General features: G+C 43.3%; 2 protein-coding genes and 1 long non-coding RNA gene across 4 annotated transcripts in view; 1 reads left to right on the plus strand and 2 right to left on the minus strand.

Annotated features, from left to right (window-relative positions):
• Window positions 1-97: 97 nt before the first annotated feature.
• On the minus strand, window positions 98-8,579 carry dcaf15 (DDB1 and CUL4 associated factor 15). The gene is made up of 13 exons (XM_083977751.1): window positions 8,464-8,579; window positions 7,720-7,817; window positions 7,372-7,510; window positions 7,153-7,259; window positions 6,894-7,039; window positions 6,642-6,803; window positions 4,827-5,435; window positions 3,842-3,933; window positions 3,291-3,413; window positions 3,096-3,178; window positions 2,372-2,476; window positions 2,170-2,285; window positions 98-825 (listed from the first exon to the last, which is right to left on the minus strand). Exons 1-13 carry the CDS (start codon window positions 8,557-8,559, stop codon window positions 770-772), a joined length of 1,932 nt encoding a protein of 643 aa, XP_083833877.1. The 5' UTR covers window positions 8,560-8,579; the 3' UTR covers window positions 98-769.
• LOC310990425 overlaps window positions 877-17,458 on the plus strand; it is a 167,479-nt gene continuing 150,897 nt past the window's right edge. The window contains exon 1 of the long non-coding RNA XR_014595577.1: window positions 877-1,498. This is a non-coding gene — a long non-coding RNA (uncharacterized lncRNA). The remainder of the gene's footprint in view (window positions 1,499-17,458) is intronic.
• On the minus strand, window positions 8,900-17,278 carry khsrp (KH-type splicing regulatory protein). Of its 2 annotated transcripts, none has more exons than XM_083973161.1 (18): window positions 17,131-17,278; window positions 15,755-15,857; window positions 15,578-15,631; window positions 15,449-15,485; window positions 15,268-15,326; window positions 15,094-15,177; window positions 14,949-15,006; window positions 13,688-13,844; window positions 13,397-13,495; window positions 13,149-13,301; window positions 12,957-13,059; window positions 12,488-12,609; window positions 11,740-12,030; window positions 11,525-11,634; window positions 11,326-11,411; window positions 10,976-11,182; window positions 10,051-10,247; window positions 8,900-9,758 (listed from the first exon to the last, which is right to left on the minus strand). In XM_083973161.1, the coding sequence occupies exons 1-18, from the start codon at window positions 17,218-17,220 to the stop codon at window positions 9,750-9,752; spliced, it is 2,019 nt and encodes a 672-aa protein (XP_083829287.1). In that variant the 5' UTR covers window positions 17,221-17,278; the 3' UTR covers window positions 8,900-9,749. The 2 variants fall into 2 exon arrangements, with proteins under 2 accessions (XP_083829287.1, XP_083829288.1); XM_083973162.1 differs by having other exon boundaries at window positions 8,903-9,758; window positions 15,106-15,177.

Here is a 17,458-nt window from a genome sequence, read left to right on the forward strand (position 1 = left end):
AAATGCACTAAAATAATAATTACGATTTAGAGAATATTTAAAACCAAGCACCCATAACAAATATTTGAAACATTTTATTTTGACAAAATATCCCAACCTAAAATAGTCTCACTTCTTGTCAGTAAACATACAGGATAATGTCAACCAGCTGGGCAGATGACTGCAACACCTTCTATTTACATGACATAAAAAAGACATTAAGACTGAAGTGGTGCAGGACTGGTCCCACTTAGTCTCATTTTAAATACTGCAGCTTTATGAGTGAGCACAGCTAGTCTGAACTGGTCCAAGCCAGGTGAGGAAACTTGTTCAGAAGCAGCAGCATCGGTCAGATGATACACACTAAACACACACACACTCTTATTCTCTGTGATAAAACTCCTCGTCAGATTACACAGATTACAGACACATAAAAAAAGACATTCTCACCACGACAACAGTACGGCTTTATGTATAAAAACAAAAAGTATAAACTAAAAGTTTGTTCAGTCCAGCTCTTAGGTTTGGTGGTTGCATTAATACAGTACACAATTACAAAAAAAACAAGATGAAATCTGGAAAATTTAACAGATCAGATAAAAAAAAACTTCATTTTTACAGTATTCCATCTAGGGCGTTCTTAGTTCAGTTTGACACATTTTAACTAAATATTACAGAAGCACTGAACATGTGCAGTTTCTTTAGATTAAGGTTGGGCTACAGATTGAACAGACTGTTGTGTGTGTGTGTGTGTGTGCACATTTGCTTTGACACTTGTCCTCTTCCTTCTTCATAATACAATCCAGGTACATCGGTCACTATCTGCCAACACTTGCAGAGATGAGCCTACAAGTGAGAAGAAGAGTGACTTGATTTATAATTCACACAGACATAACGAAAAAAAAAAAAAAAAACTTAAAGATTCAGTTTATACGTTCCAACTCTAGGACACCTGCTATTGTCCATACTGGCTGATTGGGCCTTTTCTCACAGAGGACATTTCACAGGTCACAGTACAGATAGATTGGTGTAAATAATAAAAAAAGATTTGATGGTTGGTTGAGTTCCATTCAGCTGCTTCAGTCTAGTGTCCTGGTATCCTGACCACCTGTCAACTCACTGGGACAGTGAACGTATTGTGTGTGTTGCATGTTTGCCACATAGAGCAACTGTGATAAATTCTGTATGGGAATCCAAGTAATTATGTTGTATCTGTCTTTCTATAAAAAAATAGCATTAGTGTAAATATCTGTCCGTTAAAGGAGAATTCCGGTCATTTTTGACCGCTAAATCGTTGTCCTGATGGTCACCCAGTGTTGGGGGGAGCAAAAAACGCAACTAAAATTGATGCACCGTGGCTAGACGGAGCTAGGGATAGCGACAACGCTAACCTATGGGGGCAATTCTTTCAACCACAACAAACACTCAAAAAACAATCAAATATCTATGGTACATGACTGGAATCCTTATGACACACCACTGAACTCATATAGTGTACAGTATAAACAGTATAAACTTTGTGTTTTTGCATGTAGTCACTCACCTCAGACAGTCTAACTCTGAAACATCCTGGAAAGACATTACTAAGCGATCACAGAGCGCCTGCTCTCCCCGCCACAGAAACAAACACTTTTTCCTTGTTGTGATGATTTCTTTACAAAAATAAACGGTGGAGCAGTGCAGTGGTAATGTCCAAAATATCTCTGACCGTTTATTTTTGAAAAGAAATCATCACAACAAGGAAAAAGTGTTTGTTTCTGTGGCGGGGAGAGCAGGCGCTCTGCGATCGGATAGTAATGTCTTTCCATGCAAAAACACAAAGTTTATACTGTTTATACTGTACACTATATGAGTTCAGTGGTGTGTCATAAGGATTCCAGTCATGTACCATAGATATTTGATTGATTTGATTTGATTGAACGATTTAGGGGTCAGAAATGACCGGAATTCTCCTTTAATAAAGACAAAAATGTTATGTCTGTATTCAGCTTTTAGGTGCAAATAATTTCACAGGTACACAAATATAAATATTCCCCCAGCTGTTAGAATCAAGGAAGGTAAGAGGCTGAAAAAAGTCTAAGCTGGTTGTATTTCACCCATCTGGCCAATATTTGAGACACTGTTGGAGGGCCTGCTGTAGAAATCACAACTCTTTGCGAGTTACAGATGTATATATTGTATATAACTCACCTTTGTGTAGGGCTTCATTCGTCATGCGATTGATGTAGCGGGAGCTGCTCTCGGGCACCAGCCACTTCATCACTGTATTCACACAGGACTTCCTGTAAGAACTCCACACACTCCCGCTGACAGAGACACACACAGATCAGCGTCTTTGACACGACTAAAACAAGAAAAGAGCAACACAGACAGAGAGGTGTGTGTTCCTCACCTGGTCTGACCTCTGACCTCTGTGAGGTCACCGACACCCACAGTGCAACACACACCCGTGTTCAAGTCCCAGCTAACCTGCAGGTTGGAATGGTAGGTGTTCGGCCTGCAGACGAAAGAAAAGAAACAGAGTGTTTACTGATTGGTAAAGGGATAGTTCAACATTATGGCAAATTGGCCCATTGCCATAATCCCTATAGTTTTAGCAGTAGGTTCGTTACCTTTAATTGTCGATGCAAGCTATTTTTAGAACGGTGGAACAGAGCCGCAAGCTGCTCAGAGCTACGATACGGAGGCTCATGGAATGTCTTGGTTTCTTTCATCAAACTCATCAAATACACAATCCAACAACTCCAAAACGCTCTGGTGGACAAGTTGTGACCTGCACATTCACCACACTATGAGATAATAACAGAACGGTATGAGACAGAGTTGTTTTCGAGGTTAATTCATGCAAAACCGCTGTTGCGTGTTCTCATCTCATCTCAACGTTCCGTTATTATCTCATGGCGTGGTGGTAGCTTGCACCGACAATTAAAGGTAACGAACCTACTGCTATGACTATAGGGATTATGGCAATGGGCCAATTTGCCAAAATGTTGAACTATCCCTTTAAAACAAAGCGCTGCATAAAGATTAAACTTCCTTGGCACAAAGTTTTTTTTTTTTTTTTTAATACTTTATTGTTTGGCACAAAGTTAAACAGCAGAGAAGAAGAAAAAAACCTGCAGTGTTCCTCGTCTGAGTTGGAGAACGCCAGTAACAGCAGACCAATGTTGATCATTACAGTGTTGGTTTCTGGACACACCTGATACACATCAAACACACATTGTCTCACTTTGTAAGATGTCCTTTCTGGTTTTAAGTTGTACATTGTGGTAGATTTCTGCTACTTCATGCCTGCGTGTGTGTTTACTGACCTCTAATATCACAACATCATAGTCACTGAAGGAGCAGAACTGAGTGGCCCAGGCGGCATCGTTCCTGATCACCTCATTGATGAGATACTCAAAATCCAAAGTCAACTGCTCCACACACACACTCTGCAAGAGAACACAAGTTCACACAAAATCCAGTAACAGTTGCCAAAAGCAACCATACAAACCTTCCCTATAAACACACGGTGAGCAGTGTTTCATTGTAGGTAAAAGAGCATGAGTGGACCATGGAATGTTTTTACTGAGATTGTACAATATTTTTTAAACTGTTGTGTAACATCGGGGCTCTTTTATAACAGAAACCTGGGCAGAACTCAACAAATTCAACTTTTATACAAAACTAGAAAGTCAGCCGAGCCCTGCAACAGGACAAAGAACAACTGGACTGCAGCTGTCCATGAAACAGAGTAGACTATTATAGTCTTATTAGTTTATTCGTTTATAGTTCCTTATAATAAGGAGAAACTACAATACTAGAAAGAATTGACAACACTGACGGGTTGTGCTTACAGCTACATGACACAAACACTCACCTGTCCATTGTGTGGCCCAGTGACCAGCTGCAGGTTCCTTCCCTTCAGATCAGTGACGGTGAAAGGCAGCTGGACCTTATCGTCCTCGTAGCCTAGAGGCAGAAACAGAGGGGGAAATGCCATCAGCATCCGGGACACAGGTTTTACAGGGATACGCCAACATTTTTTTTTTGTGTCTTGCCTCACTCCCGAGTCCATGACCAGTAACAAGGGAGATACGGGCAGAGCTGGCGCACCGCTAATTAGCTTAGCTCAAACGCTGGAAGTGCATAGGTAGTGTTAGCCTGCCTCCACCTAAAGTCATCAGAGAAACTCTTCAGCAACTCTAAATGGAAACCGGCGGGCCGATCTTCGTCTCAGAGCTGACAAAACTCTCTGGTAAGGCATCTTGAGCCGTCAAACGGAGGGTTCAAGCTAAGACGGTTTATTTTGGTTCAAGCTAGCTACATGGAGGGTAGGTTAGCTTCCTATTTCAAAGTAAAAGCACAAATTCTATCGTCATGGTTTTCTGTATGTAAAGGGCAACGGGTGTTTTATTTTGTGAAAGTACCCGGAAGTACGTTGGTCACAAAGGCTAGCTTGAGTAGCGCCGAATTCGTCGGAACAAAATTGTAAACAGCTGGTATTTAGACAAATTAACGACACACTGTTGATCTAAACGGCTACTTTCTCACCTAAAAATGTTTGAAATGTCAATAAAGTGATATATTTACAGAGTTTAGAGCTAAAATGAAATCAGCTTCTGACTGCTGATTTCGGCTCGGGTAGGAGGCAGGCTAACACTACCTATGCACTTCCAGAGTTTGAGCTAAGCTAATTAGCGGTGCGCCAGCTCTGCCCGTATCTCCCTTGTTACTGCACGCACAGTCGAAAGGATGGTGTCTATCTGCTGGTCATGGACTCGGGAGTGAGGCAAGACACGGAAAAAAAAATGTTGGCGTATCCCTTTAATGCCTCATCCTCTGTGTCCTCCTCTTTCTCTCACCTCCTGTGTTCTGCTCTGCTGTCCCTGGCTGTTGGAGGCAGTAGTGCAATTGTGAGTAGTTCACATATCCAGGCTCACTGGAGCCCACCTCCTGTGACGAGCACGGGGTCGGAGGCGACGAAGGCGACGAAGAAGACGATGCCGGAGACATCACTTGCTCTGGGCACAGATGCAAACTGTGGCGCACACCTGATGTGGATGCTTGTGGTAAACTAGTCCGTCTCTCCTCCTCCCTCTTCTCTCTACAGTCCTCCTCCTCTGCTCTCCTCTCTACAGTTATTGCTCTGTCTCCTGGTGTCTGTGCTGCCTCTTTTTCACCACTGTCAACTGTCCTCCTCTCTTCAGCTTCTTTTCCTCCCCCTCCTCCTCCTCCCTGTGCTCGCCTGAAGAGGTCAGCAGCAAACTCCCGGGCTCTCACAGCTGCCTGTGACTGGCTGGGAGACGAGGGGATGGGAGCGGGTCTGCTGGGGGGCAGTCGGCTTTCGGGGGATCCCTGAGGTAGTGACGATGATGAAGTGGCCGAGGAGACGGAGGAAGAGGAGGAGGAGCATTGACTTGACAGAGCTGCTCTTTTCGTGTAGAGGATCTGCGATGACTGACCTTGTTTACCTGCAAGAGATTGAACAGTTACCTGAGTATAAGCTGGTCTCACACTTAGGACTTGAAGGACAATTCCGGACAAATTTAACTCGAGCTGTATTTTCCTAATTTTTTAGGTCTAAAAGAAGAAATCTGAAGATTTTCAGTTTAATTGCTCCTGTTTTGCGGCAGTTGTGTCTGTCCCCGCATCGCCACGGCAGCGATGAATGGGAGTGGATGCAAGTTCCGCTGCTTAGGCTGTTTACATCCCTCAAAGTCGCAATTCTTTCCACAGACAGCGTCAGATGGAGACTCAAACATGCACCGAGAAGTTTATTTACTTCAAGCAAGCCGACATGTTTGTAAAACTAGATCTAATTAAAGGCTCACGCGAGACCCAAGTTGACGTTTGAAGTTTAAGTTCACGTGCAGTCGGAAGCTCCCGTTTGTGTCACAAACATAGGAATATCAACTCTTGACTTGCTTGAAGTAAACAAACTTCTGGGTGCATGTTTGAGTAGCCATCTGACGCTGTCTGTGGAAAAAAAAATTGCGGCTTTGAGGGATGGAAACAGCCTAAGCAGCGGAACTTCAATCCGCTCCCATTCATCGCTGCCGTGGCGATGCGGGGACAGACACAACTACCGCAAAACAGGAGCAATTAAACAGAAAATCTTCAGATTCCTTCTTTTTGACCTAAAATTTGAGTTGAATTTGCCCAGAATTGTCCTTTAATGACAATGCAGATGTGGATCAAGAATAACAGCAGGTCATTTAATCTTGAGCAATAACAGTGTCACAATACAAAGAATAGCATGTCAAACATTTCAGGTAGGGCTGCCCCTGACCAAAGATTTTCTTGGTCGACCAGTAGTCATCATTTATGGCGATTAGTCGACTAATCGACCATCGAAAAACTGACAGCGAGTGAGTGTCACGACTTCCTGTATCTGCCCTTCAAATTAAAAGCCCTATAGCCTTTCATATACAGTTCAGTCATATTGATTTTGACTTAATTTTGACAAGACAGGGCTCCAAATATTCTTTTTTTTTTTTTTTTTACGACCAATCGACCAATGAAATTTTAGTCGGCTAACGATTTTTTGGTCGACTATTTGGGGGCAGCCCTAATTTCAGGCCTTTGAAAACGTCCCTTCGCCCTCTGAATTCAGTTCTTCCTAAACCCTTTTTCCACGCCCCATCCCGACACAGACGAGGGCTATTTGTGAGTGTTACCTGAGCAAAGCGAGATGCCGCAGGCCACCAGAGAGTAGCTAGTGTTCAACAGAATCACCTGGTCCTTCTTCAGCTGGAAAGCTGGCTGGAAAGTGGGGAACGGATACACAACCTGGTACCTGCTGTTGAGCACATAGCCATGTTCAAGACACTCCCCACTCCCTGTGGACAGACCAAGAATACAGATGAGAGAGAGACAGTGGCAGTGAGGTCAGTGCATTTGTTTGTTTTTGTGTGTCTTTTTTTTTTTACCTGTACGTATGGTTGTGGCCGAGGGAACTGGGCAGCAGTGAGAGCAGGGTTTAGGAGGAGGCATGGACGCAATAGTGATGTAGATATCTCTGTTGTTCTCATCACTCATCATCAAGTTCATCAGCACAGAGCTTGAACTACGTGTACTAGCAAGAAAAACACACACACGCACAGAAAATTACTCACTACACACACTGCAATAACAAAACTCTGTTTTTAAAACTGAAACAGCTGCCGATCGATGTGTTTGTTTACTTACTTAAAGCCAAAGATGACAATTTTGGAGTGGTCATTTGGCCACTCACACACTGTCAGGTACAGGTCGCTGTAGATTTCTTCACCTGCAAACAGACGCACATGATGGACCTAGAGACATAAAACAGACATGAGAGGACAGACAAGATAAGGACACATTCAGCTGACTTATCAAAGTTTGCATAGGAATCTGCTGGCTGTGATGCAAAGAGGAACCCTTTACTTGTTTGAGTCGACTGTGCAGGTTGAACTCCCACCAGTAGAGGTGATAGGTATAGAAAGAGAAATCGTCATCTTCTCCACAGTCGCTGGTGTAGGACAGAACGTAGCGGCCGCATTTGGTGAAGCCGAGGAAAATATGTCTGGAAGCATAAAGGTGAAAGAGTGGTGAACAACATGACACATGATAAATCCTCCATGCAGGGTCATGCCAGGATGCAATTCTCGTTCTAAAAAAACAAACCTTTGCTGTTTGAAATGCACTCAATTCTGGCACTGTACTGTACAACATAATGTGAGGCAGTGTGTAAGGTGCTTAATCACAACAAACTAGTAAAACACACACACTGACCCTGCTCTCAGGAACTCCTCGCTGACAATGTTTTTCAATGGGACGCACACTCGAGGTGGGAGCTTCCTGAACAGACGCTGGGAAAACTGTCCCGACAGCTGCAGACCAGGCCAGAGAGAGAACACATACATAATGCAACACGAAGCACAGACATGTGTGAAGAAGTAGAGAGCATTGAAGAGCCGTAATGACTCTGGATAAGATAAGACTACACAGATCCAGCTTCATTCAAAGCCAGGAAGACACATATAGTAGAAGAGCAGTGACTGTCAGCACACGTACTGCAGATGATCTGTCTGTAAAACATCCGTAAAGTCTGAGAGTACAGGTTTCATGTTTTATGGGCTGTGGTAGACTTGAGTTATTGCTGCGGTTTAGCAGAAGCTAACCTCGACTGAGCTGTAACGTTTCCATGTAACACAGGTATTTAACACTGGCTCTTTCTGGCCAGTGTGCTATACCAGCCTAGCATTGTTACATCCAGGACATGCTGCCTTTGAGCTCACTGGAGAACCAAACTGAGACAAATGCCGAAGAACCCCACTAGAAGCTTTTCATATTTTGTAGCATTAGCTAATTAGCCACCTCCCAGCCACTAGCTGTGAGTTGGTTAGCCACAGAGCTAGTTAGCAGCTAACTGTAGCCTAGGAGGCTCCGGAGGGACACGGAGGCTTCACTGCAGCCGTTTCACGTTATTTCTGAACCAGTCTTTTCGAGCCCTGCGTGTTGTGGGATTATACCAACCTTCCCACGCATAAGAAGCTTCACGACATGGTCTTTGTGTTTTCTTTGAGCTTTCTGTTTGCCGTCGTCTTTTTCTGTTTTCGAGCTGGGCGCCATCTCTCCCTGAACTGTTTGTCCCTCGCCGCAGTCAGGCGCGTCCTGATTGGTCGGCGGCCTGCAGGAGGCAGCCCTCACTCGCCGGTGGACACATCCATCAAAACCAAAACAAAGGTAGGCCACGGCAGAGGTGACATCCTGCCAGAGGCCACCACAAAGAGACACAACTCTGTCTAATACAACAGTGCCACGTCCGGTCTGAGAAATATATGTAATATATGTATTTCTTTTGTCTTGATTCGATATGTCTTAAAACAACTATGCTAAAACAAACTCCCAAACACAATGCTGGTGATGAAGACACTGGTAATTTGAATGTTTTTATTTTAATTATTTAAAAACAAGTTGTAAAAAAATAACAGAAAAAAAATCAGCATACAATAACAGAATCTACTGGGGGGGGGGGGGGGGGGGGGGAAATCTGGTAAATTAAACAGAGGACAGTCAAGCACACAAACACATACATGCATACACAACCAACCTACACACACTGTAGGACAGTTAGTGCCTTATTACAGCCACACGTTTTCTGTTCAGTAGCATACACTGTATACAGACACACACAACCCCCTGGAGGAAAAAATAATTACAATGCATAAAATCAAAATAAGAAATAATGGTAGCAGGGAAAATACACCTGCAACTTAAACACTGGGAATGCTTTTTTAAAAATGAAGTTTAAAAAAAAGAAAAAGAAAAAAAAAGTACCAAGAATAAGAAAAAAGGACCAAAACGTTGCAATTGTCTTTGATACAAACATAATTTTTCTTGAATATATTCAAAATACTGCTTGATAGTTTTTACCCTCAGGAAATTGAAGGGGAAAACCACTAAGTGTGAGTCAGTGTTGAGATGCTATTGTGCTAGCTTACAAGCAAAATGCTTATTATTTCACATTTTTAAAAAACTCTCAAGATGTATTACAAGGTGTGGGTGAGGTGAAGGGGCAAAATGAATAGTAACCAAAAGTAGTTTAGTGCTTTGTTCAATGCATGGTCAAATTCCCTTTTTACATTTCTTCAAATTTGACTTAAAAAACAAACAAGGAGGTTTGGAATAGAAAATGTCTGGGTGGATGAGTAAACCATGGTCTTGTCTTATTAAAGCCAAAAAAAGAATTCTCTTGACAGAAAAATCAAACAAGTCCAGGGAACCATTGAAACCGTCCAATATACCGTCCAACCACTTGTTTACTGGGCCTGAAACGAGAAATCAGACATATTGTAATTGAGCAAGACTTTATAAGAAAATGTGACTATTATCTTATCACACTCTGACAATAATCTGATTATTCTAACTCAGGCATGGGCAAACTACAGCCTGAGGGCCGACCCATCAAATATTGGTACAAAACTGTCCAAAGTTTGCAAAAAGTGCAAACTTTGGCAAAAAAGGGTGACCAACAACACTGCTTCCACTGAAATTAAATATAATCCAATAGATCTTGGCAGCTACAAAATACATTTACAACACTGGCTATGCATTTGGTACCTGTTGTCCCTGCTGTTGACCAGCTGCCTGTCCAGGTGCTTGCCCTGTCTGTCCATAGTAGGCAGCCTGCTGTCTGTAGTACTCGGCCCAGGCTGCACTGTAGTCCTGCTGGCCTCCGGCAGCAGCAGCTCCTCCTGCTGCCGCTGCCGCTGCGGCTGCTGCTCCTGGAGCAGCTGCTGCCCCTCCAGCTGGCTGGCCTGGAAAAACATACGTATACACCTGTTATTTGCATACACTTATCCAACCTCTGCAATCATTTTGCAGAAAACTACTCGACGAATGATTATTATTACAAATACAGACATGTAATTCAGCGAACAAGTTGATACTTTGCTGTTTTTAAAGGTGTTCAGAAATGGCCGTTTGTCGCGCCTCCTTCTACGAGTTGCCTCACGAGTTTACCCAAGTAAGGAAAGCGAATTTGATTGGTCGTTATTGAGCGGGCGAGATATTCAATGTTTGGGGCGAGACCGAGCTCGGTGTGTGTGTGTGTCTCAGACGTTTGATTGACGGATGACGGATCCAATATCAGTGGCTGATGAATCGTGAGCAGCGTGACGCATAATTTGTGTGCCTGCATTATCCAAAGCGAAAAAAAACGACCACACTTTACTCGAAAATAGAATTTTGCACAAACTTTGGGCTACATCGTCTAATAGATGAGTTATTACATGTTAAGACCCAGAGTGGAATCACATCCATTTTTATTTTCTGTACACCTTTAAGGGTTTCTGTGGATCTGTTAATGTGTTTGAAGTGATATGTTGCAATTAATATCAAACTTATTTATCAATTTATTAAATTTGAACATGCAAACTGAAGTCTTACTGGCTAAAACTGAATGAGTAATTTGAAAGTTTACCATTTACTCACACCAACACATTCTGAAAAAAACAAAACCATCATCTCTGTATATGCCACTTACTCATGCCCATCTTCTTATAGTACTCCTCCCAAGCCTTTGTGTAGTCTGGCTGTCCTCCAGCGGCCTGTGCTGCTTGGCTCTGGTCCCCAGGTGCTGCAGCAGCAGCTCCTGGAGCCTGGGCTGGCATCGCACCCCCTGGCTGCTGCTGCCCATAGTACTGTGCATAATATGCTGCCCATGCTGCGTTTGGGTCCGCTGCCGCTTTACCTATTAAGGGGATGGGAAAGTTCAGATAATGAAAATCAACTTTTACAAAAGTACATTGTAACGATAAAAAACAAACTTCATTGCTTTTGAGATTGAGTATGGAAACACATTGGTGGAGAATGGAAGTAAGTGGACACACTCACTAGGGTCAGGGCCTGGGGCTTGCCATTGCTGGTAGGTATTTCCCCAACCCTGAGGACAGTACTGGGGACCACCGGGTGAACCCCCACTGCAGAGAAGGACAGGTGCAGTTTAGTAATCAAACTACTTTATATCAGTCAATCACAGCTGGAGCAAAGTCTAAAATTCTGCTTTGACGTGTTTTTTGTGGGTTGTACTTACTGAGGCGCACCACCAGGAGGCCCTGCATTATATGGATTGGGATTATAGGGACCCATTGGACCACCTGGGCCTCCTGGACCAGGACCACCACCAACTGGACACAAAGGAGCCTAAGGAAAAACAGTAGGGAGCCCATTCAAAGATGACTCCATTGAATGCCATACAGATGTTTGAATCAAGTATCATTTCTTGCACGTCAACCTGAACATACGTACCTCAATCTTATCTTCTATGAGCTGTTTCGCATGATCGATCTGTTGTGGGGACCCTCGGATGATGAACAGTTTGAAGTTTGGATCGCCGTTTGGAGGTGGCTGACGAGATATTTCCACAAATGCACCAGTCTGTTGGTTGATGGACTTCACATTCTCTCCTCCTCGGCCAATGACAAGCCCGCATTTGTGAGCAGGGATGGAGAAGGTCATCTCTCCTCCTGGAGGACCCCAGTTGCCCTGGCCTCTACCCCGCCCACCAGGTGGCATCCCAGCACCAGGACCTGGGGGGCCCTTTGGAAGAAGCAAACCACATGTAAGGTTAAAAAGTCCTTGTGTTGTGACATTAAAAAGGAGAATTCCGGTCATTTTTGACCCCTAAATCGTTGTCCTGATGGTCACCCAGTGTTGGGGGGAGAAATGGTTACACCATGGCAAAGTGATAGCCACAACGCTAAAGTATGGGGGCAATTTTTTCAACCACAACAAACACTCAAAAAACAATCAAATATCTATGGAATATGACTGGAATCCTTATGACACACCACTGAATTCATATAAAAAAATAAATGGTCTGAGATATTTTGGACATTACCACTGCACTGCTCGACCGTTTTTTCTTGTAAAGAAATCACAACAAGGAAAAAGTGTTTGTTTCTGTGGCGGGGAGAGCAGGGGATTTAGGGGTCAAAAACGACCGGAATTCTCCTTTAACCTAGACATCAAGATCAAGTCTGGACTTTGTACTCACCTGCCCACCCTCCTCTCTGGCACGGATGCTCTGTAGCAGGTCAGTGATGACTGAAGCAGCATGCTGACACTGGTCAGGTGGACCCATGATATGGGCTATTTTATCCGGACCTGTTCCATCATCTGTAAAGAAAGGGACAGACACGCTCACAACTGAGGGCAAACACACAAACTGAACCACAAAAGAACCAGATTCTATATACCAGTCATAGCAGCAGCAGATTTTTACAAGCTGAAGAGATGTGGCAGCACAACACAATACACTGAAGACCAGAAATTAAAACTATATGACTTTTTCTTGCCAACCAACAGGTGGAAATGTCAAAATCATCCATCATAGGTTTGGTACCAAAAAGCTAAAGCGGTGTTATTTATTGGCATTTAAAATCCTATGTTGTTTTATTATAGTTTCAAGACATGATGAAATATGTTATTTATGTATAGTGTTCCAAAATGCTTGTAGTGTTCACCTGGTTTAAACTGTATTTTCACACCGGTATCGCTCTGGATCTTTTTAATCATCTCCCCATTACGTCCAATCACGACTCCCACAGAGTGGCGGGGGACCGCTATCTGCAGAATTAAAAACAAGTGTCCATCAAAATCACAGCAAGCATAAACCACCCTGTCCATTTAGCTACAAACACTCAGACATGACTTACATCAATGCCACCGCCTCCTCCTCCTCCTCCTCCTCCACCTCCACCTCCTCCACCTCCTCCTCCTCCTCCCATCCTTGAGCCGTACTCATTCCTGTCTCCAAAGCCAGGGTGATCCCTTTCTCGTAGAATTTCATTGACCATCTCTTTTGCTTGCTACGGATAGAACATCAAAGTAATCATGGTGAGATGGTGAAAAAGGACAAAGACAAGTGCTATGCATTTTCCTCTTTACTAGAACTTTAAGGTACCTGCACTTTGTAAGGGTCTCCGATGATGCGCAGGGGTTTATCTATGTTGGGTGGCTGGGATCCATCTTGGATAAGAATCATTTTAACTCCGGCTCGCTCCTAGAAATTTGTAGGAGAGATGCGTTACATTGATTACAGAGACGCAGCATATTGACCTTTTCTTTCTACAAGCATGTCACACTTGACTATTTGCTTTAGGCTTCACAGTTAACTGATAATAAAAAATCAGCAGAACCCTTTCCTAATGTCAAATATTTGTACAGTAGAGATAAGACGCTGTTTAACTCTCACCTGTAGCTGTTTGATAGTCTCTCCTCCTTTTCCTATGATGAGGCCAGCCTTGCCTGCAGGGATGATCATCTCCTGCATGGAGCCTGCCTGCCCGTTGTTGTTGTTGGACGACTCGTGACCTCTGGACACTATGTCATCGATAAGTGCTTTGGCTCTCCTGGAAGAAAGGAGGTTGACCATACGATTAAGAAAAACAAGTCCAATACGCATATGATTGATTTAGTTAGTGGGTCACACTAATCTGCCAGCAGCTCCAACTGTACCTACCGTATGTCACAGTCGCAGGCAGCTGCAGTTTTAAACTGGCAGCACTTTGGATAAATGTGCAATAAATACTAAGAGATCTTGATGAGTCTGACAGGCTTTAAATTGACAGATGGTATAACTTTAAAACAAGCTTGTTTGTTGTCTTTAAAAAAAAAAAGGGACATTCAGGGAATGGTGTTGTTACAGGTTCATCTAAATATTTTTCCTATTTGTTCAAACTCAAAACTTAAGCCTGCCTTCTTGGTGTTTATGCACTTTAAAATTCACACTGCAAACACAGAGATCAATACACTTTGCCTGAAGCTGACGATGCTGCTTTCTGTATCATAAACCAACTCTATTTTTAGCAGTCAAACAAAAAAATCCTTGCATTTTATTTTATTTAGTAAGTTTTGGTTGTAGAAATGATTAGGAGTAAGTTAAGAAACATAGTTGTGGTTTAACTCTTGGCAAATGATCTTTTGTACAAACCGCAAGTTCTGCCTTTAATGCGAAACTCAGGAAGAAGTCTACAACATCATTCAAGTAAAGGGTTATAAAATGTTCTAAATCTAACTTAAGCCTTAAACCAAAGATGAACTTCATCATTTCATTAAACGTGTAGTTTCAGGAGTGTATGTGTGAGCACACAATATCTGAGTATCATGAGTGCATTCCTGCTGGTGGATGCAGGAACATATATGGTATGTTATATTTTCTGGCTGGCACTTGTCCATCAAGTGTCATGTTAACTCTAATATCTTCTATTCTTTAAGAGCAGGGGCTTATTTTATTTTATTTTATTTTTTACCCTGTCTGTCTCCTGGGGCAAGTTTATGTATTTTTAACAATCAGTATTTGTGTTGTTTATCAAATTGAGAAAATCACAACTTAATCAATTAAAAAACCCATAAATATGGACATTAACTCCCAAGAAACCAGACTCTGATAGTTGAATGAAGTAGTTGTCTTGGAAATGAAAAATCCACTGCTCTAAACATGAAAACAAACTTACTGTATGGCATCTGGTGACCCCGTCAGAGACACGCTTCTTTCAGGAAGACCAGCACTGTCTGTGAAATAATATGAAAATGTGTGTTAATCCAATAGCAGCTGGAAAGACCATTATATGTTGCTGATTTTTTTGAATATGGGCCTACCAAACAGCTCACCATGAGCAATCTGGACTTTGCAGCCAGAGTCTTGTTGAATTTTGTTAATCTGTTCACCTCCTCGACCGATGACTTCAGGGATGACAGAGAAGACGTACACATTTTAGACCGTAATCAGCGATGCAGGCATTCTACGTTAGTTTAGGAAACGTATGTACTCACTCAGACCGACCATGCCATCAGGCACTTTGTACTCTTCTGACAATGTGGAGGGCCTGACGCTGTGGATAGGTAAAACAAAAACAAACAAAAAAGATATATTATACAAAGGACCTTGTCTGTCACAATCATAAAAGGTCAAAAAATGTTTGTATCAAAGAAAGATTCAAAAATACTCCTGTACCTTTGTTGGGACAGGGCAGCCAGCTGAGCTCCAATAGCTGGAAAAGAAGGAAAACTGGTGAGTGGTTGGGAATTCAGTCAAGCGAGTGTGTGTGTAATAGGACCAATGTGGGTATTAGGGTTAACGTACATAATCCAGAGTCTCTTTCACCCTGTGGTGCTATCTTCTTGGCATCAGGTTCATCTGGGAAAACAAAAAAAGATAAACAATATTTATAAAAAATAAACAGGGAGGGAATTAAAGAGTCAGTGTTACAATGTGGCTAAACAAATGCAGACCAAGTGGACGTTGGTGCTGATTTATTACCTGCTTCTTCCAAGGATCGTTTCTGTGCTGGGAACGGGTAACTCTCAGCTCCTCCGTTGTTACTCGGAGTGGGAACGCCGTCTCCACCAATTTTAGCTGCAATCTGGAAAAGAGGTGAACACTGGATGAAGCTTCTGCAATACACTCTGAAATAATGAAGAACTCTCAGGGATGCATGTTTTTGTAGAGCATTTCAAAACCACGAGCAACTCAATTGAAAAATATAAGGGGAAAAAACTGTGACTACAATACATTTATAATTGGCAGTGTAGTGGTGGTGGGTGGGTATTTATCAGGCAGAGAGGATGCAATTTAAAGACAGTAAGAAAGTGTAGGTTACAATACTTTTGTAGCTTCACTGGTATCAGATATTAAGTCATGAATCATCCGTCTCCTCTACATCACTCTGACCCTTCACTGTTTCACACCTGCTCCAACTTCATGAAGGCACAGCATAAGTGGAGGGGGAATGCATTCATTTTTATTTAGTAAATGTGGATGATATAATCTGATACAGCCATAATAAGACCAGTGCCTTCAGCGTTCAGTCAATATAAAAACCATTAATATGCAAAGACCTTGATGATTAATTAACCTATTTAGATTATTGAAAGCCAAAGCCATTGTCTCTACTAGTCCCAGAGTCTCAGATGACAAACTCAGCGGCCTTTCCTCTGTTTCATCCTAACTAATCTACACGGTTGGGGGGATGCTCCTCAGACAACAGTTGTGCAGACCATTTTGTTACACTTCGGACTAATTCATTACGCCAAGTCTGGTAGAAAACAATCATTGCCCTAACCTTGATGACTGCAAAGCCCCGTGTAGTGGTGTAGCGTCACACTGTAAAAGACATAGCCCCCAGGTACTCAACTTTTACTCCTCCACTGTCATGAACAACATTTTGTTCACACGCTGCTATTCGTGTATCTCAGTGCAGTCAGTTAATGCTGCTTTTAATACGGTTGTAACGTCGTGGCGTTGTCGTTAATTGCTAAAGCTGACTAATATTGTGTTTCCTACGCAGAGGACGCAGCTCGGTGTCCTAGTTAGCGTTAACCATGCCTAACAACTACCCGAGCTAGCTTAGCTAGCGGCTAGTCCATTCACCTCCCGGGTCCAGCTGACGGTAATAATTATATTTACATGACAGAGTGACCTACATGGCTGCTCGGTGCAGCTCACAGACCCGCTCAACGGACCCCTCCGAGAGCGGGTTGGACGAATAAAGAGCACCGCTACCGGCTAACTAGCTGGCTAGCTGGTAACCTCCAGCCGCCGTCACGGGTTATCACTGAGCTTAGCTAGCCGCGGCTCCCCGGAGGAGCTAACTAGCAGCCCGGTCCTCTCCTCTCGCCGCCCGGCTCTCCGCTCACCTGTCTGGCTCGTTGTACGGCATCAGCGAAGGCGTCGTTTTTCATCCCAGCGCCGACTCCGTTGGTCGGCAGACCGCCGTATTCAGACATGCTGCTCACAAGGGGCGAGACTCACCGGGGGCAGGCTGGATGGCTTCGGCCGGGTCGAGCTGCGCAGGAGCGGGAAGGCTAAAAAGGAAGGCAGCGGGGGGGACACCAATGTGAACCACGCCGGCAAACTTCCCTGCTTAAAACAACCAATCAGTGCCTCTCCCCCCGGGTTTTCTTCCTCTTCTTCTTCCTTACATTGATGCAGGTTGACAGTCGCTGTTGTACCGTGGAAACACCG

This window comes from Trachurus trachurus (assembly GCF_905171665.1).
Source record: "Trachurus trachurus genome assembly, chromosome: 1".
NCBI classification, from domain to species: Eukaryota; Metazoa; Chordata; class Actinopteri; order Carangiformes; family Carangidae; genus Trachurus; species Trachurus trachurus.

Coding starts and splice junctions, on each gene's coding strand:
- khsrp (XM_083973161.1), bottom strand. CDS start 17,220: ATGTCTGAATACGGCGGTCTGCCGACCAACGGAGTCGGCGCTGGGATG. Junction 13,496..13,687: donor AGACTATCAAACAGCTACAG/GTGAGAGTTAAA, acceptor ACAAATTTCTAG/GAGCGAGCCGGAGTTAAAAT. Junction 11,635..11,739: donor TCATAGAAGATAAGATTGAG/GTACGTATGTTC, acceptor GTTTTTCCTTAG/GCTCCTTTGTGTCCAGTTGG.
- dcaf15 (XM_083977751.1), bottom strand. CDS start 8,559: ATGGCGCCCAGCTCGAAAACAGAAAAAGACGACGGCAAACAGAAAGCT. Junction 3,414..3,841: donor CTGGGCCACACAATGGACAG/GTGAGTGTTTGT, acceptor GTTCTCTTGCAG/AGTGTGTGTGTGGAGCAGTT. Junction 3,179..3,290: donor ATGATGTTGTGATATTAGAG/GTCAGTAAACAC, acceptor GATGTGTATCAG/GTGTGTCCAGAAACCAACAC.